This window comes from Saccopteryx leptura, chromosome 13 (genome assembly GCF_036850995.1).
Source record: "Saccopteryx leptura isolate mSacLep1 chromosome 13, mSacLep1_pri_phased_curated, whole genome shotgun sequence".
NCBI classification, from domain to species: Eukaryota; Metazoa; Chordata; class Mammalia; order Chiroptera; family Emballonuridae; genus Saccopteryx; species Saccopteryx leptura.
The window spans coordinates 30,109,306-30,129,423 of record NC_089515.1 but is presented as its reverse complement, the minus strand read 5'-3'; the positions used below and the strand labels follow the sequence as shown (position 1 = coordinate 30,129,423).

At 53.3% G+C, this 20,118-nt stretch overlaps 1 protein-coding gene across 1 annotated transcript in view; it reads right to left on the bottom strand.

Moving 5' to 3' along the window:
- Positions 1–1,547: 1,547 nt before the first annotated feature.
- The window catches only part of RRP12 (ribosomal RNA processing 12 homolog), a 34,939-nt gene continuing 16,368 nt past the window's right edge, over positions 1,548–20,118 (bottom strand). The window contains exons 15-34 of the mRNA XM_066355580.1: positions 19,822–19,943; positions 17,510–17,574; positions 17,261–17,423; positions 16,662–16,816; positions 16,367–16,434; positions 15,734–15,827; positions 14,609–14,767; positions 14,416–14,496; positions 14,095–14,200; positions 13,761–13,868; positions 13,165–13,322; positions 11,760–11,851; positions 11,420–11,584; positions 11,129–11,301; positions 10,750–10,893; positions 5,793–5,842; positions 3,403–3,475; positions 2,668–2,735; positions 2,314–2,396; positions 1,548–2,003 (exon numbers count right to left, since the gene is read on the bottom strand). Coding sequence (XP_066211677.1) covers positions 1,901–2,003; positions 2,314–2,396; positions 2,668–2,735; positions 3,403–3,475; positions 5,793–5,842; positions 10,750–10,893; positions 11,129–11,301; positions 11,420–11,584; positions 11,760–11,851; positions 13,165–13,322; positions 13,761–13,868; positions 14,095–14,200; positions 14,416–14,496; positions 14,609–14,767; positions 15,734–15,827; positions 16,367–16,434; positions 16,662–16,816; positions 17,261–17,423; positions 17,510–17,574; positions 19,822–19,943 — 2,230 coding nt within the window. The 3' untranslated portion in view covers positions 1,548–1,900. The remainder of the gene's footprint in view (positions 2,004–2,313; positions 2,397–2,667; positions 2,736–3,402; positions 3,476–5,792; positions 5,843–10,749; positions 10,894–11,128; positions 11,302–11,419; positions 11,585–11,759; positions 11,852–13,164; positions 13,323–13,760; positions 13,869–14,094; positions 14,201–14,415; positions 14,497–14,608; positions 14,768–15,733; positions 15,828–16,366; positions 16,435–16,661; positions 16,817–17,260; positions 17,424–17,509; positions 17,575–19,821; positions 19,944–20,118) is intronic.

The following is a 20,118-nucleotide window of genomic DNA, read 5'->3' as shown; positions in this document are numbered from 1 at the left end:
TGCCCTTCTCATCTTTGAAAGAAAACAAAGCTCCTTAGAAAATATGCTATAAATAAGTTGGCTTCAAACTTTTTTTTAAAGACATCAATACTGGGCAATTGGCTCATACCCACACCTACTTACATGAAGCTCCTACTGCCTGTGGTTTTATTTCCTGAGAAAAGAAATAGTAACTGGCTAGATAATGGATAAGCCTATCTCAGTGTCCAGAAGTGTGATGATGAGGACGGTTAGACCACCTTTGCAAATCTTACTTTTTTTTCTTATTTTTTTTTTTGACCACCTTTCTTGCTTGTGGTCCAATTCCAGACTTTCTGTGAACAAGGCATGTAAACAGCGCCACCTTTGGGTGAAGTGTGGTTTCCTTAAACTTCCTAGCTCAAAATCAGCAGGAGGAAATGTCCTAATTTGGGGACAGTGGATCAAGTTAAGACTTGAGCACTTTCAGAGGATGAATGAAACAGTGCACAGGGCCTCCTGGGAGCATTATCAGAGCCAAGGGCATTAAACCATAAAGCATAATTCCTCCCATTTGGGGATGGGAAATAGCCCTGGGTTGTTTGCTTCTTGATACCTGCTGGGAAAGCACACACAAGGGGGACCCTGGGATGATGGACAAGTGATCTGAGGAGCAAGAAAGGTCTGCACCGCTCCTTCATCTGCTCTCGACCAACAAAGCCAGGGCAGCAGAAATCACACGACTCTCTGTACACAACTTGATCCACTTGTGTGGAAAAAGAGAGTGTGAGGGTGAGACAGGTGGGTGATCAGGCAGTGCCTGGCAGACGGAGGGGCTCATAAACACTTGAATCAATGAACAAAGTGGCTGGGAGGAACCTGAGCCCAGCAGCAGCCCACACTGTAGCCCCCTTTCTGGTCTCAGTCCTCGGTGCTCCACCACAGCTCCACAGGCCAGCCCTGGAGCAACTGCTGCCTCTCCTGATCCCCCAAATGTCACCTTGACTGGGACGTAAAATAAAGTTGGGGAGACCTCCTGTCCCCGAGCAAGATGCAAGGCCTGACTTAGGGCTAACATACTAAGCCCCAGACTGGATGCCAGGGCTGAGAGGAAGGGGTCCAGACACTGCTGCCAATGACCAGACATTGTTCTTTTTTTTTTTTTTTTGTATTTTTCTAAAGTTGGAAACGGGGAGGCAGTCAGACAGACTCCCGCATGTGCCTGACCAGGATCCACCCGGCATGCCCACCAGGGGGCGATGCTCTGCCCATCTGGGGCGTTGCTCTGCTGCAACCGGAGCCATTCTAGCGCCTGAGGCAGAGGCCACAGAGCCATCCCCAGCGCCTGGGCCAACTTTGCTCCAATGGAGCCTTGGCTGTGGGAGGGGAAGAGAGAGACAGAGAGGAAGGAGAGGGGGAGGGGTGGAGAAGCAGATGGGCGCCTCTCCTGTGTGCCCTGGCTGGGAATCAAACCTGGGACACCTGCACGCCACGCCGATGCTCTACCACTGAGCCAACCGGCCAGGGCCCGGACATTGTTCTTGTCCTTGAAGGGGGTAGGTGATAAAACACAATGTTTCCAGGAACAATGCATGGTGGCGCACGTTTATTCTATGTCTGGTCACAGCAAATCTCACACACCTCGAGGACAGCCATGCTGAGAGCGCACGTGGCTAGAAGCAGCTGGAGGAAATGGCAGACCGTCCCCTGTGCTGCACCCGCCGCACCGGGCAGAATGCAGACGCCTCACCAGCCTACGCAGAGGCACTGAGGCCATAACTCCCTCGCCAGGTCCTGAGGATGTCTCCAGAACTCAATTGCCATTTGAAATTTCCAAAACCCTGGGTACCTCCTAGTAACCAAGTCCTGGTTCCAACAAGTCATTCTGAGTCCAGGCTATGCCACAGACTGGGCCACAGCGCAGCCCTGGGGGCCCTGCGGTTTAGGATCGACGATCCTTTCTGCGGAGTTTATGTCCCACCCGGGCACCCCTCTGGGTATCCTTCACCAGGCCTTTGAATTGTCCCTGCAGCTTCACCTTCTTCCTGCAGTGACAAGGAACAGAAGGGTCACATCTCACTGAGAACAGGCGGCCTGCCTTCCCACGATGTCAAAAGACGGCTGCCCCACACCAGCTGCCCATCACGTCTCAAAGGGAAGTTCAAGCTAACAAAACATGTAGGTATGAACAACATGAAGGTGCAAGTTAAAAGGGAAAAATAAAAACCTGGAAGAGACTTGATGAGCTGAGTTGAGTTTGATGAGCATCAGGCCCTCCAGAGCAGGCCCCGCCCCCACCCTGCATCCCCTACCCTGCACCCCCACCCTGCACCCCCCACCCTGCAGGCACTGTACCTGCGGTTGAGCTTAGTTCTGTTGAGGGGGATGTAGGCATAGGGGTCGAGCCGACCCTTCTTCTTCACGTCACCCTTTGCTTTCTGCTCAGGGAGAGAAACAGAGTCAGCTAGGAATGCGGGGTTCCCCTTCTGCCCCCTCCCCTTCATTCTCTGGCTTTGGTGGCACCAAAGACTTTCCATTGTTCTAGAAGGCCAAGCAACAAAGGCCTGGACTTGAGAAGCTCCTCAGTGTGCCCCTGGTCTGGCTCCACAAAGGTGCCTTCCCAGGACAGGAAGGGGCACGGCGGTCCTGCCCCTTCCCAGACGCTCTGCCAGCAGATCCCTCGTCCCACCAGCAGCCCATACCCCATACCTTGGCCTTGTACTCAGCCCCGGGTGTAGCTTTCTTGGGCACAGGACGATGGATGCCAGAGCCTCCAGCTGAAGGGGGAACACAGAGACCATAAGTCCGACGAAGCCAGGGCAGCCTCCCGTGGGAGGAGGCAATGGGCACCTTCTCTCTGGGGAGCTGGGTCATGGCCAGGAGCCTGGCTCTGTCCCCTAACAACCAAGAACAAAGGCCTTTCTCAGGACTGTGCGCTGACTTGACAGACCACTGGGCTCCTCTGGGAGCATATATTCTCTACTAACATAAAATACCCTAAACTCTCCAAAGCTAAATCTGCTCCATTTGTTCTAGGAAAAAGAACACAGGCTTTGAAGTCAGACAGACCCAGGTTCAACTCACAGCTCTTTTAACTTTCTGGAGCCTCTTAACCTCATCTGTCACATGAGGCACACAGGCTCTCTCTTTCCGGCTCCACATCGCCACTGAGAGAGAACAGCAGCTCCGAGTCCCCTGCACAGACGTGGGAGCTGCAGCTAAGAGAGATCAGGACACTTCCAAATCAGTGTCCTTCACGGCCTGCACTTCAACACCATCGTGGATGGACTCCCACAGTGCTGGTTCGGGAGGACGTATCAGCCCGTCTTCGCTTGTGCTGACTGAGGACAACCAGGCTGTGCCACCTCGCGGCTCTGCCTGCAACACACCCTGCCTAATCTACATGACAGGAAACACAGATCCAAGGAAGAATGGAAGCCTCACCTTGGTACCGAGGGGGCATCTCTAGCTCCTCCTCGTCAGCCTCTTTCTGATGCTTGCGCTTCTGGTGTTTTTTCTACAAAGGGGTAAGCAAAGTCCGTGAACCAGGGGATGCGATCATCCTCACTAATGCATTAGCAGGAAAGGCCCTCTGCCAAGCACCTGACTCCTACTTACAGGTAAGGACACTAAGGCTCAGAGAGGGCAAGTAACTGTCCAGCACTCCACAGCTAGGCGGTGCAGAGGCAAGGTCCCATCTCCAGTCCTCCCGCTGAGCTTGTCTCGGCACTCCACTCAACTCCCACAGGGTCGCGAGTGCCTATCTGGGCACCTTGCCCTCAGCTTAGCCCCAGTCTTCCTCGCAGGGTAAACGAGGTTCTCAGCCTCTTTGAAGTTTTACCAGGTCTCTGCCTGACATGACCTCCACTCTGCCCTACGCAGGAGTCAAACAGTCACTGATCCCCTGCTAAGGGCAAGGTCCTGGGGACACAGGACACAGGACCACCTTGCTGTGGTCCAGGGGCTCTCAGGCAGGTGGTAGACCCCTGCTCACGCCAGGCATCACAGTCCCTCAACATGCTACCGTCCCAGGAGCTGTGAGCAATGTGGCAACAGGAGAGTTCACCCAATAATATCCAACAGAAAGTGACTCAGCTCTTACTACACGCCAGCACCGTGTTAGGGGCTCCAAGCAGGAGAGGTGGGTCTGACAGCAACCCAGCCCACTGGGAGATCTGAGCCCAGAAAGCAGACAACCAGGCAAGGCAGAGAAGAATGTTGTACCATGCTACGGTCTATGCCACTGCCTAGGAAGCCTCTTAAAACTACAGATTCCTGGGGTTCAAGCTACCCAGGGATCCCCAGGCAAGGGGGCTTCAGGCCCCTATTCTGAGGAACATTCACTGGCTTAACGGCTAGGGACAGTGTGTTGGGGACAGAAAAATCAACAGGGTATTTTACAGTTTGGATTTTGGGGACGGAGCTGACTGTAAGCTGAGAGTCTGCCCAACCCCCCACCTCACCTGCCTAAGTTGCAAAAGGCTGTGATGCTCGTCCTGTCTCCCATGCTCCCCAGAAGGACTGGAAGGAAGTTACTTCTTTGTGTATGTTAAGTATTGGTGGAGGGTTTTCTACACATAGTGGGGTTCTTGGACTGTCTTGGAAATGTCACTGAATTGCTAATTTACACCTTGCCCAGATAATAAAAAAGGATGCGGCTAGGCCAGGGTGGTAATTTTGTTGCTGGCAGGAGCTGTGGCTTCCTCCTGAAACCCATCTTATATATGTCTTCAGTTCTTTGTCTATTTTCATTTAATTTCGTACCATTCCCGCTTGAGACCCTGGAATATAGTTGTCGCGCGGGTGGCGACAACAGTGGACAGGGTGCAGTTAAGGGAGCAGCAGGGAGCACACACAGGGTGCGTGGGAGGCTGTGGGCACCAGTTCCACTGACTGAGGCCCAGCAGAGTGGACTCCTCGTAGAGAAACAGAAAGTGGCTGGAAACAGACGGAACTTTGGCTACAGCACAAAGGGTGACAGCTCAGCTTGCTCTTGGTTCAGCTGGAACCTGGCAATAGCTGTGCCACCGAAACTGCAGCCATTACTGCAGGCAGAGGAGTGGGACTGAGCAACTGCCATGCAAAAGAGCCCCTGGGGGTCCCGATGGCAGGCGATGATCTGCCGTGAGCCACCTCAGAGCGTGGCCACCCTCGGTCCTTCTCGGTACGTGAGACAAGGAGCCCCAGTCCTGCTGTGCTGAATGGGAGTGCTCCCTCAGGGCTGTGGTCAGGAGGAAGCGCAGACCTGGGAGGGCTGCAGAGCCACGGGGAAAGAGGCGCTGAAGCGACCGGGGAGGCTCTAGCCAGATCAAGATCTCCAGGGAAAATGCAGTAACAACAGCCATCACTTATTTAGTATCACTAGATGCCACACACTTCAACCAGGATCTGGGTTCAGGCAGTCTGGGCCCGAAGACAGACATTTAATGACCCCTATGACCTTGGGCAGGCTACTTACCTTTTGTGGGCCCCTCTGGAAATGGGGATAAATGGCCCCCATCTCCTGTGAGGTGACCTGTGCGGTCCTCAGCACTTCTGGATGACGGATGCCCCCACCCCACGTGGGAGCTCGCCCCGGGAGCATGCAGGCCAGCTGTCGCCCTTGCACAGCATTTGTCCTCATGGAGAGACATGGCTTTATTTCTATCCTCCTTCAGCTGGACAACCCAGCCAACAACGGAGGAAGCCGAGGTACATAGGAGAGAGCCCAGCCCTCCGGGCACAGGCACCCACACCCTGGACTTCTTGCTGTGTACATCCCCAAGCGCTCCTCAGCAGTCAGGAAGAAGCTGTCAGGCTGAGGCCCTAGCCCTCCATCAGCAGGAATTACTCACATTTCTGATGCTCAAGTCTTCCATCAGGTCATCCATCTCTTCATCCTCCCCTGGAGCCAAAAGGAAGAGCAGCCGGTGAGCACGCAGGGAGGCTGTTTTCCCAGAGCCCACCCGAACTCCCCTGCCTCCTTCTGGCACCCCAGAAATCCTGTGTCCTTTTGTAGGAGATGAGACCCCTGAACACTGACCCTTTAGTCTCCCCTTCCTAAGTCCCAGGTACAGTTGCCCTTTAAGGAAGCAATGATCCCACTTCTGAGGTCAATACAGTGTTTTTCTGCAACTCGAAGCGAATGCAGGTTCCCCGGGGGGCAGGCACTCCTGCAGCCCCACTCACTCCACTCGGCTGGGCGACCGCTTTATTCTCCTACTTGAGAACGTTCATTCTGCCCTGTACAGCTGGGTCTTGTGTGGGGATATAAGGAAGTATGAACCAATAAATTGGCTCTACATTAAGAAATTGGACTATAGCCTGACCGGGCGGTGGCGCAGTGGATCAAGCGTCAGACTGGGAAGCGGAGGACCCGGGTTCAAGACCCCGAGGTCGCCAGCTTGAGTGCGGGCTCATCTGGTTTGAGCAAAAGCTCACCAGCTTGGACCCAGGGTCGCTGGCTCGAGCAAGGGGTTATTTGGTCTGCTGAAGGCCTGTGGTCAAGGCACATATGAGAAAGCAATCAATGAACAACTAAGGTGTCGCAGCGAAAAACTGATGATTGATGCTTCTCGTCTCTCTCCATTCCTGTCTGTCTGTCCCTGTCTATCCCTCTCTCTGACTCTCTCTCTCTGTAAAAAAAAAAAAAAAATTGGACTATATACATTAAAATTTAAAAGCTTCTTTGTGTCAAAGGACATATCAAGACTGAAAGGCAACCTATGGATGGGAGAAAACTTTGCAAATTATATATCTGATAAAGGGTTGATATGCTGAATATATAAAGACCCCCTACAGCCCTGGCTGGATAAGTTGGTTAGTTAGAGCAGTGGTCCCCAAACGTTTTTGGGCCACGGACCGGTTTAATGTTAGAAAATATTGTCACGGACTGGCCTTTAGGGTGGGACAGATAAATGTATCACGTGACCGAGACAAACGTCAAGAGTGAGTCTTAGACGGATGTAACAGAGAGAATCTGGTCATTTTTTAAAAATAAAACATCGTTCAGACTTAAAAATAAATAAAACGGAAATAATGTAAGTTATTTATTCTTTCTCTGTGGACCGGTACCAAATGGCCCACGGACCGGTACCAGTCCGTGGCCCGGGGGTTGGGGACCACTGAGTTGGAGCATCATCCTGAAGCACAGAGGTTGCCAGTTCAATCCTTGATCAGGGCACATACAGGAACAGATGCTCCTGTCTCCCCCCTCCCTTCCTCTCTCTAAAATCAATAAAATAAACATTTAAAAAATAATAAAGAACCCTTACAACTCAACAGCAGAAAACAGCGCAATTAAAAAGTGGGAGAAAGGACTGGAGTAGACATTTCTCCAAAAAGACATACAAATGCAAAACAAATATAAAAAGATGCTCATCACCAATTAATCATTAAGGAAACGCAAATCAAAACCACCATAAGGCCTGGCCTATGGTGGCGCAGAGGTTAAAGCGTTAACCTGGAACGCTGAGGTCACAGGTTTGAAACCCTGGGCTTGCCCAGTCAAGGCACATACAACAAGCAATCAATGAACAACTAAAGTGGAGCAACTATGAGTGATACTTCTCACTCTCCTCCCTTTCTCTCTGTAAAATCAATAAATAAAATCTTAAAAAAACAAAAAACACCATAAGGCCTGACCTGTGGTAGTGCAGTGAGATAAAGCATCTACCTGGAACACTGAGGTCGCCGTTTCAAAACCCTGGGCTTGCCTGGTCATAGCACATCTGAGAGTTGATGCTTCCTGCTCCTCCCCCTTCTCTCTATCTCCCTCTCTTTTTCACCCTCTCTCCTGTCTGAAAATTGAATAAAGTCTTTAAAAAAAAACAAACAACAACCCACCACCACCATAAGATACCACATCACAACCATGGCTACTATAAAAAAAGAAAAAAATACACCCCCCCCCCCCCAAAAATAGCCCCGATCAGGGCACATACAAGAATCAACCAATGAATGCATAAATAAGTGGAATAACAAATCAATCTCTCTCTCTTTCTCTCTCCTTTCCTCTTTCTCTAAAAATCAATTAAAAAACAAAACAAAACCAAGGCCTGACCTGTGGTGGCACAGTGGATAAAGTGTCGACCTGGAAATGCTGAGGTCGCTGGTTCGAAACCCTGGGCTTGCCTGGTCAAGGCACATATGGGAGTTGATGCTTCCAGCTCCTCCCCCCTTCTCTCTCTCTGTCTCTCCCTCTCCTCTCTAAAAAAAAAAAAAAAATGAATAAATAAAAAAAAAATTTAAAAAAAAACCAAAAAAAACCAAAAAACCAAAACACCATGCACACTGAAAAGGACATTCTGACAAATGCTACAACATGGCTGAATCATGAGGACGTTATATTAAGTGAAATAAGCTAGTCACAAAAGGACAAACACTGAATGATTCCCACTTATGTAAGGTACCTTGACTCCTATTCAAAATCAAATTCCTACAGAATGGTGGTTGTTAGGGGTGGAGGGAGGGGTAATGGGGAATTGCGGAATGTGTACAGAGTTTCAGTTTTGCAAGATGAAAAGAGTTCTGTAGATTAGAGATTAGTTGTACATCAACGTGAGTGTATTTAACACTAGGGAATTGTACACTTAAAAATGGTTAAGATGGCCTGACCTGTGGTGGCGCAGTGGATAAAGCGTTGACCTCGAAATGCTGAGGTCGCCGGTTCGAAACCCTGGGCTTGCCTGGTCAAGGCACATACGGGAGTTGATGCTTCTAGCTCCTCCCCCCTTCTCTCTCTCTCTCTCTCTGTCTCTCCCTCTCCTCTCTAAAATGAATAATAATAAAAAAAAATTCAACCACTCTTCTGTCCTATAAAGAAAAAAAAAAATGGTTAAGATGGCCTGACCTGTGGTGGATAAAGCATCAACCTGTAATGCTGAGGTTGCCAGTTCAAATCCCTGGGCTTGTCCCGGTCAAGGCGCATACAGGAAGCAACTACTATGAGATGATGTTTCCTACTTCTCCCCCATCTTTCTTACTCTCCCTCTCTTTCCCTCTTTCCTCCCCTCCAAAAATCAATAAATAAAATCTAAAAAAAAATAGCCTGACCTATGGTAGCGCAGTGGATAAAGCGTCGACCTGGAAATGCTGAGGTCACCAGTTCGAAACCCTGGGCTTGCCTGGTCAAGGCACATATGGGAGTTGATGCTTCCAGCTCCTCCCCCCCTTCTCTCTCTCTGTCTCTCCTCTCTCTCTTTCCCTCTCTCTCTCCTCTCTAAAAATGAATAAAATAAATAAATAAATAAAAATGGTTAAGATGGTAAATTTTAGGTCATGTGTATTTTACCATGATTTAAAAAAAAACCTATCAGTATATTAAAAGAAAAAGGTATAATATTGACCAGTTGGAGGGAAGACAATCTCAAAGAAAGTCAATCAACAATCACATGACATCACAAGAGAGCATGTGAGCAAGTACTGAAGGCTGGGCAGTGCCTGGACTCGCCAAGAGTTCTGAGGGAGCAAGGCCTGAAGGCTCAAGAGCCATGGGAAGACCGCACAGAAGGACTTGGGCTGGACCCTACAGAGTGGGGAGCGCTTGGGAAGGCAGGAGAAGCAGGGTGCTTTCAGCATGAAGACATGTACACAGAAGCGAGAAGGAGATGGAATTATCAAGGGTGAGACAGGAGCCATGATGAGACCAGATCAGAAAATAGTGTCGTCACATTTATCCCCTCCATGCACATGTGCCATTCAGGTTACCCATTTCATCCTCTGAAGTAGGTATCGGTATTGTACCCATGTGGGCACAGAGAGGTTAAGTAATTGTCCATAGTCACACAGCTAGTAAGTTAGGGGCAGGGGCAGTGGGAGAGCACTGATTAGGAGGCTTCAGTGAGTCTGGCCCAGGGATCATGGCAGTGGGAACAGAAAACAAGGAAGACAGATTTATTGTAGAAGACCTAGGCCTTTGTGACCTAAAGGATGCTACGTGCAGTGCGGCAGCAGGAAAGACAAAACAGTCCTCGGAGACGTTCCATCCGAGTGGCTCCTGGACAACAGGGGACAATGGGGTCAGACACCTGGGAGCAGGAGTCTGGCTCTTCCTACCTCTCAGTGAGATTCTGGGCCTCGGCTAGGTTCCCACTTTTGGGGAAAAAAGAGAAAGAAAGAAACAGAACAGAACAGATTAGAGACTAACAGTGCTCTAGACACGGTAAGGGAAAGTACTGCATTTTCAGTTTTGTTTGAATTATGGAATTGTATAAATGGCTGCATTACAACATACAAAGTTCTTTTTCCCTCCCTTTTTTTAGTGCGCATGTGTGTGTGAGAGAGAGCGAGAGACAGGAAGGAAGGGAGATGAAAAGCATCAACTCATAGTTGTGGCACCTTAGTTGTTCATTGATTGCTTTGTCATATGTGCCTTGATTGGGGGCTCCAGCTGAGCCAATGACCTCCTGCTTAAGCCAGCGACCTTGGGCTCAAGCCAGTGACCTTGGGCTTCAAGTCAGAGACTGTGGGGTCATGGCTATGATCCCACACTCAAGCGGGTGCCCCTGGGCTCAAGCCAGTGAGGCCACACTTAAGCCAGAAACCTTGGGGTTTTGAACCTCAGTCCTTAGCATCCCAGGCTGATGCTCTCTCCACTAAGCCAGGGCTGGGTCAGGCCAAAGATTTCTTAATGTGGTCAAAAAAAAGTTTGAGAAACTCAAAAAGTTTGAGCAAGTTGCCTTATGTACAAGCTGTTTTTACGTTTGCTCCCATGACAAATGGTCTGAAGAAATGAGTGAATGAATGAACAACAGAGTGTAGCACTGGCCCTGCCAGAGCAGCCGCATTCCCAGAGTGGGCAGATGGCCCCACCTTTAGTGCCTTCCTCTTCCTCCATCCTGGTGGTGGCATCCTCCTCCTCTTCCTCCTCCTCCTCCCGAATGATGAGCCGGCCATCGGCGCTCACCTTGAAGCCATGGTCCTTCTTCTTGCCCCGGCTGGTCCCAGGCTGTGTGGCTGGCATGGCACAGATGGGCAGTGAGGAGGTGAAAGCCCAGTCCTAACCCACTTACACTGTTGTCATAACCAACAAGACCAGGCCTGTGCCCTGAATGGGTGCCCACAGCACAATGATGCGCATGTGTGAGGGTGAGTGGTGCCCACCGGCCTCCATGGGAGTCACCCCCTACCCCAAACCAGCACCAAGACAAGCCTGTCTTCTGAGCTCATGGGCCAGCTGCTTCTTGCTTACCTAGGACTCGCTGGGCCACCTTGGGGTCCAGGAAGTTGAGGGGCTCGTCCCCACCGCCCTCCTTCAGCCACGCCCGGCTCCGCTGCCGAGCCAGCCTCCGCTGCTCCCTGCTCCTGCTACTTTCTTTCTCCTCATTGTCCTCGTCCTCGGAGTCGGCCAGAATCTCCTCGATGCTAAAGACACAGAGGCCCCGGGTCAGGGGGCTCCCAGGAGAGGCCGGGCAGCTGGGCATGCCTGGGCAGGCGCCGCGCTGGGGAAGCCCAGCCCATCAGGAATCCATCGGGGTCTCACCTGTCGCCTTTGCCCTGGGCAGGCTCCTCCTCCTCTTCCTCCTCCTCCTCCTCCTCAGCAGCCCGGTTCAGAGCACGGTGCCTCTTGGCCCGGGCCTCGGCTTTCCGGATGTTGACCAGGACTCTGTGGTACTCCACGGGCAGCAGCCCCTTCACCAGCTCAAACCTGAGTGCAGCAAAGGGCAGGTGAGGTGCACAGGCTGCGCATGCGCCCAGCAGCCAGCGCCCTTCCAGCCGCGGGGCAGAGACTGGGCCCCCCACCCGGCCCCCTCTCTGCAGGATCCCTGGTGGGATGAAAACCCCTCGACACCGCCCCTGTTCCCTCCACTCAGGACACAGACCCAAACTTGCGGATGAACTTGGTGAACAGGTTGCGAAGCTTCATGCGGAAGTGCCGCCGCATGTCGTCCGAGAGCTTCCCGATGGCGTCCATCTGCAGGGTGGAGCAGCAGGGTTCAGCAGGAGGGCGCCTCCCCCCTGCCTGCCCCTGCACTGCTGTCCAGACTGGGACAAGGGAGGACCCGGCCCGGCTAAGAGGTGAACGCAAGAGTGGTCCTGCTCCTGGCTCAGCCATCGGGCCAAACAGGCTCCACCATCGGGCAGGACCCGTCTTTCCCCTAAACTGCCAAGGTTACGGCTTAGAGTCTTGAACGGTGTTTGGCACCTTACACGCATATCTCACTGAACCCTTAGAACAACCCAGGGAGGCAGGTATCATCATCATCCCTCATGCACAGATGGAGCACAGAGAGCCGAGTGGCAGCTAAGTGGCCACAGGAAGGCGTTGGTCCAGATCTATCTAACTCCATGGCCCACACTTTGCCCCAACACCAGCAGGTTTCTCTTGGTTACACATGTCCCTTCTATTGCCTGAAGTTAATCTCTGCCTGGACTGCTCTCAGGCCTTCATGTGGCCTGGTTTCGGAGACATGTGAGTGGCAAATATTACCCACAGTGTCTCTCCATGGGGCCGGGGGACAAGTCCCCACCAATCCTCTGGGGCTTTTATCATTTCCAGTGACTCCAGAACGGACCCTGCTCTGGCCCTTCTCCCACCTTTGGTCTCCAGTTAAGCTGAAGGCTTTGGAAGGTGGGGGCAGCTATCCTGACTCTCACTGTTCCTTCTCGCCTTGACCCACTGTCAGATTTGAAGATATCAAACAGGATCACCCTGGAGATCTGATGCAACTCAACCCCACATGAAGAGGGGAGCTGAGGCAGCGGGCGCAGCAGAGAGGGTCTGAGAGTCAGTCCCAGCTTGCTGCCTGTGGTATGCCCGGTCAGAGAGCTCTCCAGGTCTCTGTAGCCCAGCAGGGGTGTCCGGAGGAAGCTCCGCAAACCCAGATCAGAATACAAGAGGTGAAAAAAATGAGAAATGAGGGCCCTCCTGGGTTCTGTCCCCAGGGCTGCTCTCATTAGGCACTGTGACCTGGGGCAGTCTGGCCTCAGTTTCCCCATCTGTAAAATGAGGGATGGCCCTGCCCACTGGTCTTTGCCCTGTGGAGCCTTACTTCTGTGGAGGAGCCAAGGGTGGTGGTGAAAAAAAGGCAGCCTGGGCACTGTGCCCCTCCCTCCACCAGCTGCCATTCCCCTACCTGTCCCTTCTGAGGCTGCCGCATGACCTTCTGTCGCATAAGCCAGCGTGTAGCTAAACTACATTTGAAACTTGCTGGCCTTGGGACTCACTGGTTCCACACGGCAGCCCGGAGGCCACGTTGCCACCCAGAAGAGAAAGGGGACACTTACCACCAGCTGCACGTGCTTGGCCAGGTGTGCCACATCCATGACAACCACTGCCACCTTGATGAAGCCCAGCGCTGACTTGACCACGTCGCGGGTGCGGGAGGCCAGGAGCAGGCACACGTTCTCCAGCAGCTGCTCCACTGTGCTGGTTCCCATCAGGCCTGTGGGGGCACGGACGGAGGGCCATCCTCAGACCCCCAGAACCCCACCTCAACCTGCCAGGTCGCAGGAGTGAGAGCTGTTTGGGGGACTTCTGTGAGCCTGGGACATTTCCGGTCACTTTCCACGGAGTATCTCCTCTGGTCCTGCAGCCGCCTAGGAGGAGGTGCTGTTTTCCTCCCCCAGTCTGGAGATAAGAGTTAGAGTCCAAGAGGACTGCAAACGCTGGGACGAGGTCGACCCAGGAATGAAATCAGGCACGGGACCCACACCCTCCCACCCACTGAGAATGGGATGTGAGGCAGCTGTGAGGAGGTGGGGGCCGAGCGGGGCAGCAGAGGAGATGGGAGGCAGCTGGGCTTGGCTCCAACATTTTCCCCACCCTCCCCTGACCTGTCCCCCATCGGCAGCCACCCAGTCCTTCAAGAGGTAGCATCTACCTTTAAACTCGAAGAGGAGGTGGGTCAGAGCCAGGATGCTGCAGCTGACCATGGTGACGGCGCCCAGGAGGCCAGGGTAGATCAGGATGAGGTAGCGCTGCAGGGCCTCTGGAAGGGCAGAGGGCAGGACGAGTTATACCAGGGCAGAGCCCAGCCCAGACGCTGCATCCCAGGCCCACTGGGGAGGGGAAGTCAGCCAGAGAGGAGCAGCCTGCCCGGGTCCAGGGCCAGACAGGGCTCCCTACCTTTTCCTCTTTGACCAGTGCTTTTGAGGGGTGTTCCCTAGGTCTGGAGGCAAAGCGTCCACCCCAGCCCTGCATTACCCAGGCCTCACCTTCCTGGCTTGGGCCAAACCGGAGGAAAGCGTGGCCCATCTCCACCAGCAGGGCGAAAGCGTTCTTCCGGGCACCCACCGACACCTCCTTGGTACACAGGATCACCTGCCCGGACAGCCCCACAGCACGTGCTCTGAGCTGGCCACCCGGGGGTGGTGGCCTGAGGCAGAGTGGGCAGGGAAGGGCACCCACATTCCGGGCAGTGGATTAATCCCACTCCCACCCCCACTACTGCTCCCCCCTGATCCTGATAGGCCTTTAGGAGCCACAACCCAGGGAACCCCCAAAACACGCACACAGCCCTCTTCTGCAGCCCTCACCTCTGGGACGAGGGCAGCGATGAACTCCTCATGCTCGGCTGTGAGCTTCTTCACAATATGTATGAGGCACTTCAAACGGGGCTGCAGGCAGGCGACAGCGAGGGACCCTCAGCGCCACCCCAGCCTCTGCAGCCCACTAAGCATCTCCAGTGGTCCTCCCTCAGCAGAGCAAGGCTGCCCCTGGAGCCCTCACCCTCTTGGCAGGAGAGGAAGTGGTCCGCAGCGAGTCCAGCAGGGTCTTCTTCAGCTCACCCAGGTGGCTCTGCACGAAGCGTGCCCCAGGGCCCTGGGGGCTGGCGCACACCTCCTCCAGCACGCGGTAGGCCTTCTTCTGTACCCCGTGGGCCTTGCTCTGGGAGGGCACATGGCACACAGGGCTGGGTGAAGAGGGGTACCTGGGGGCCCACCACCCAACCTGATGACATTAACAGAGCAGTCACCATTAACTCAGGTCGGCACTGGAGGAAATTCAGAAAAGCTGCCCTTGCCCTCTGGACTTTATGAGGTCTGACAAAAGGGCCAGCAGAGCATGGGCAGCAAGAGGCTAACTGTGCCAGGTGGAGATGCCGCAGGGAGAGAAGCCAACCCAGCCTTCTAGCCCATCCCACCACCGCTAAGCTGCGTTCACACCAGCAGCACCAACGCCCAGTGCCTGTTGTGCTTGCTCCCTTTCTCGGCCTAACCCCTTACTGTTTCAAAGGCAGGCACTCTGTCGCTCCCCTGGGACACCTCTCCTGAGGTCAGGTGGCTCTACCTTGGACTTCTGGGTCTGCCCCTTCTACTCCAGAGCACTTGTCACATTGTTCGGTACCTGCTTACTAAACTGTTGCAGTGGTGACAGTTTCAGGTCACTGCTGGTTTGAATTTTGCCTGATGGCTAGCCACAACATGTCAGACAGAGAACCTAGCGTGTGCAAAGGCACAGAAGGGGCCCATTATATCTAGAACTCTTGAAACAGTTTAATGAGGTTGGAGTGGTGGCAGGGGGCAGAAGGGGTCAAGGGGAGAGGAGAGTGATCAGAGTGAGGAGCAGGCCGGGCTGGGCCCGGCTGGGCCAGGGAGCAAGCCAGGCAGAGGAGTACGCCCTCGTTTCTACCAGACACACCTCGGCAGTGAGGCCTGAGTACGGCTGAGCATTTTAATCATTTTGGCCTCTATGTGACAGACGGGTTAGACAGGATACAAAGGGCAGCTACACCACGAGAAAGCAGATGACGACCTAATCCTGGGCAGCAGGAAGAGATGAAAACAGGTCCCACCTTTCCAAGGAGCCCCTACCCCAAGTGTGGCTGTGTGGGGCTCCCAGCCCAGGGCTCACCTCTAGGTAGGGCCGGATGGTGGAGTACAGTTTGCTGATGGCGGCTTCATCAGCGTGGGGAGCCAAGGCCACGACCAGGTCCAGGACCGACAATCTGCTCAGGGCAGGAGACCAAGGAGGGGCTTAGCAAAGGCTGGAAAAGGGCAGACTACCAGTGTTCTTATGTCTACTGGGTGCGAGGCCGGTGGGAGAAGTCAGGATGAGGAGGACAAGGGGCCTTGAAGAAGCTTGTGAATGACAGAGCTTGCACCTAATCAAGCGTTCATCAGGCACCAGGCACTGTTCCAGGTGTTAACCCCTTCTAGCCTCACAGCCATGCTATAGGTACTGTTAGCCTATCCACTGCACAGAGGAGGACATAGAGACAAACAGTGGGGAAGTAGCTTGTCCAAGGTCACACAGCCTATCGGTGCTAGAGCTGGGGTTTGAACCAGGACAGTGAGTCTCCAGGGTCCTCATCCTTCCCTAGCAGGCTATATTGCTATTCCAAAAAGAAGTCAGCCAGGCCCTGCAGTAAAGCTGGAACCTTCGATACCAAGCCTTTCCTAAATTATTCCAGAGAGAATCCCCAGCCTTCTGCTAGATACACCTTTTAGCTTCCTGGGCTGCCCCAGCTCAAGGGGGGCATTTTACCTGGTGAAGTCAGAGCTGGCAGGGTCGAGCACCTTCTCACTGGCTTTTTCCAGGAAACCATTCACCAGCTGGCAGCCCAAAGGGACGAGAAATACAGAGTAGCAGCAGGTCACAGAACTATACCTCCCCCCCTCCTGTTTAGAAGCCTCAACCCAAGACCACTGCTGGGATCTGGTCTCCTGTTCTCCAGGGGCCCAGGCCCACGTGAACCCTGGTGCACAGGTTCTTGGCCTTTCCGATACACTTGACCCAATACTCATCCCTAAAAGCATTCCTCCCCTGACCACCAGGTCACCTGAGGCTCAGTAATGGTGAGGTAAGTTTTGACGGTTTCCAGCACAGCCCGGCGAGGCGCTGGGGTGTCCCCGGCTGCAAGAGGCTGCCCATACAGGTTGAAGAGGATTGGCAGGAAGTTCTTGGCAAAACGGCTCACTTCGGCACGGTCGGCCTCTGTCAGGAGGACCAAAGTTTGCATCAAAGGGACAGGACATGACCCCGCAGGCTGCAGCCCAGAGGCAGCCTTTTGGAGGACCTGTGACAGGACCATGGGTGTGGGGCTTCTGTGGGACAGGAGAGGCTGAGGCCAGGCAAAGAGAACGAGGTGCCACAACAGTCTATGCTCCTCCATGGCTCCTGCCTCGGGGGCCAGTGAAACCCTTCAACGCTGACTGGGAAACTCCCCAGCTGTCAGCACACTGGAAGTAGAGAGGGAAAGGGGTGGTTTCGGCACCCCTGTGTCCCTAGCAGAAGCTCCTGGTCCTTGCAACGGATGAACTATACGGCTCAGTTCAATGAGTCGCAGAAAGCCCAGAGGAGATGGGGGTCGGGGAACTCGAGCCATCACAGTCATCATCCCGCCAGCCACCAGCTGCCAACTCCAGAGCCCACACGTACCTGCCTCACAGCCCTTGGTGATGAGCGTGCGCAGGGCCTGGCACACCGTCACCCTCAGGTCTGGGCGCTCGCTGATGGCTGTGCCCAGTGTCCGTGCCAGGCCTTTAAAGGAGGCAGCCACATCTGTGGGCCTTGTGCAGAACCCGGGCAGGAGGGTCCAGATCTGGGGCGGGGATGGTAAAGAAGAATGCCATCTACCAACCCACGCCCCTGCACTGCCCACCCCACGTCCCCCAGCTGACCCCTTACCTGCCACTGCAGTGTGTCATAGATCTTGGACTCCACTGTGCTGCCCACCTGGGCCAGGTCCATTGCTGGAGTGTGACAAAGGACACAGGGTGACCCTGGGCACCCTCCTAGCTTCCAGGCCTCATTTTCACCAAAACCAAAAACTTAGTGATGAGGACAATATTGGTGATTCCCTCCTAACCATAGACTGAAACTGTTCTTTCTGAAAATCTAAAAATATCTGTATGAAACAGAAAGTGATAGCCCTGGCCAGGTCACCCAGTGGACAGTGTCATCCTGGTGCACCGGCGTTGTGGGTTTGATCCCAGTCAGGGCAGACACAAGAAGCAACCAATGAGTGCACAACTAAAAGGAATGAGTTGTTTCACTCTCTCTCTCTTGCTTTCTTCTTATCTCTCTCTCAAATTAATGGAATTTTTTTTTTTTTTTCAGAGACAGAGAGAGAGTCAGAGAGAGGGATAGATAGGAACGGAGAGAGTGGTGAAAAGCATCAATCATCAGTTTTTCGTTGCGACACCTTAGTTGTTCATTGATTGCTTTCTCATATGTGCCTTGACCAGGGTACTACAGCAGACCGAGTGACCCCTTGCTCAAGCCAGCGACCTTGGGTCCAAGCTGGTGAGCTTTGCTCAAACCAGATGAGCCTGAGCTTAAGCTGGCAATGTTGGGGTCTCGAACCTGGGTCCTCCGCATCCCAGTCCGACGCTCTATCCACTGTGCCACTGCCTGGTCAGACAAATATATTTTAATTAAAAGAAAAAAACAGAAAGCGTTATCTCACCATAATCTTACTCCCTCAGGGAATGCCACTATCTCTTCTGACTTGCTTATATTTCTTTAAACACACATGCACTTCTAAAAACAAACAGGATTGAGCCCTGGCAGATTGGCTCAATGGCAAAGCGTCAGCCTGGCATGTGGATGTCCTGGGTTCGATCCCCAGTCAGGGCATAGAGGAAAAGCAACCATCTGCTTCTCCACCCATCCCCAACCTCCTTCTCTCTCTCCTCCCCTCCCACAGCCATGGCTTGATTGGTTTGAGCACATTGGCCCCAGGTGCTAAGGATGGCTCCGTGGACCTTCTGCCTTAGGCACAAAAAATAACTTAGTTGCCAGCATGGCCCCAGACAGGGATTGCCAGGTGGATCCCAGTTGGGGCACACGCAGGGGTCTATCTACCCTCCTCTCACTTGGAAAAGGAAAAAAAAGAAAAAAAAAAAGAAAAAAACCCGAACAAGATTGTACTATACATATATTGTTCTGAAACCTTGTTTTACTTGACAATTAAATTTAAGCTGGTGCCTGACCATGCAGTGGCACAGTGGATAGAGCGTTGGCCTAGGATGCAGAGGACCTGTTTGAAACCCTGAGGTCACCGGCTTAAGTGTGGGGTCACCGGCCTGAGCGCAGTCTCATCCAGCTTGAGCACGGGCTCACCAGCTTGAGCATGAGGTCGCAGGCTTGAGCGTGGCATCACAGACATGATCCCATGGTCGCTGGCTTGAGCCCAAAGATCACTGGCTTGAAGCTCAAGATTGCTGACTTGACAAGGGGTCACTGGCTTGACTGGAGCTCCCCCCCACCCCCGTCAAGGCACATATGAGAAAGCAATCAATGAACAAATAAGGTGTCGCAACAAAGAATTGATGCTTCTGTCTGTCTGTCCCTCTATCTCTCTCGTTAAAAAGAAAATTAAGTTGGTAATATTTATGGAGCAATTTCTGTGACAGGCTGTGTAATGAGCACTTACATGATTATTTCACTTAATCCTCATGTAGCGATCATCATCCTCATTTTACAGAGGAAGAACACCCAGAGAAATGGAATAAACTTGCCCAAAGTTAATAAACTAGTGTGGCTCAGCTGAGATTTGAATCTAATCTGTTCAACTCACCATCTACTTACACATGCCCACGTAAGGTCTTTGTAATGATCACGTTGTGTCCCACAGTGGGCTTTACCATAGCTAAATTCACTGGAACCCCATTGACGGACGTGTAGGTGGTGTTAAGAGTTTTCTGCTAAGAACATCTCTGCATACATATAAACTGCTGAGTGCTTGGGTAATTATTTCCTTAGTGGGGGAGGAGGCCACTGTCTACCTGCCACAGGACAGGGTCCAGAAATGGGAGAAGGCGGGGCCAGGCCTCAGGGCAGAGAGGAGGACAGCCCCGCTGGGTCAGGCACTCCACCGCCGGCTGGCCACCTGTTTGGCAGAGGGAGACTGCCGAATGACCTGGGGTGGGGGTGCTGGCCCAGAGGCCTTCCCAACCGCTTGCAGCTGAGCTCCAGGGCTGCAGGGAGCCCCATACCTTTGCTCTTCAGGGTGGTAGCCAGGGGCAAGAAATAGGTGGTGAAGAAACCAAGTCGCGTTTCCTGGACATGGTCCCGGATGACAGGCAGCAGCCAGCTCCGCGGGAAGTCCAGAGTCTCTCTGGAAGGAGGCAGGAAAGGCCCCGTGAGGAAGAGGAGAGAGCCTGAGAGGCGGCTCAGCCAACAGTGCACCCCCTGCTGAGCTGAGCAGCACGGCGAGCCCTGCTCTGGCCTCTCCACTGACCCCCACATGGCACCCGGAGGCTTCACCTGAAGGAGCAGACACCCTCCTGGGG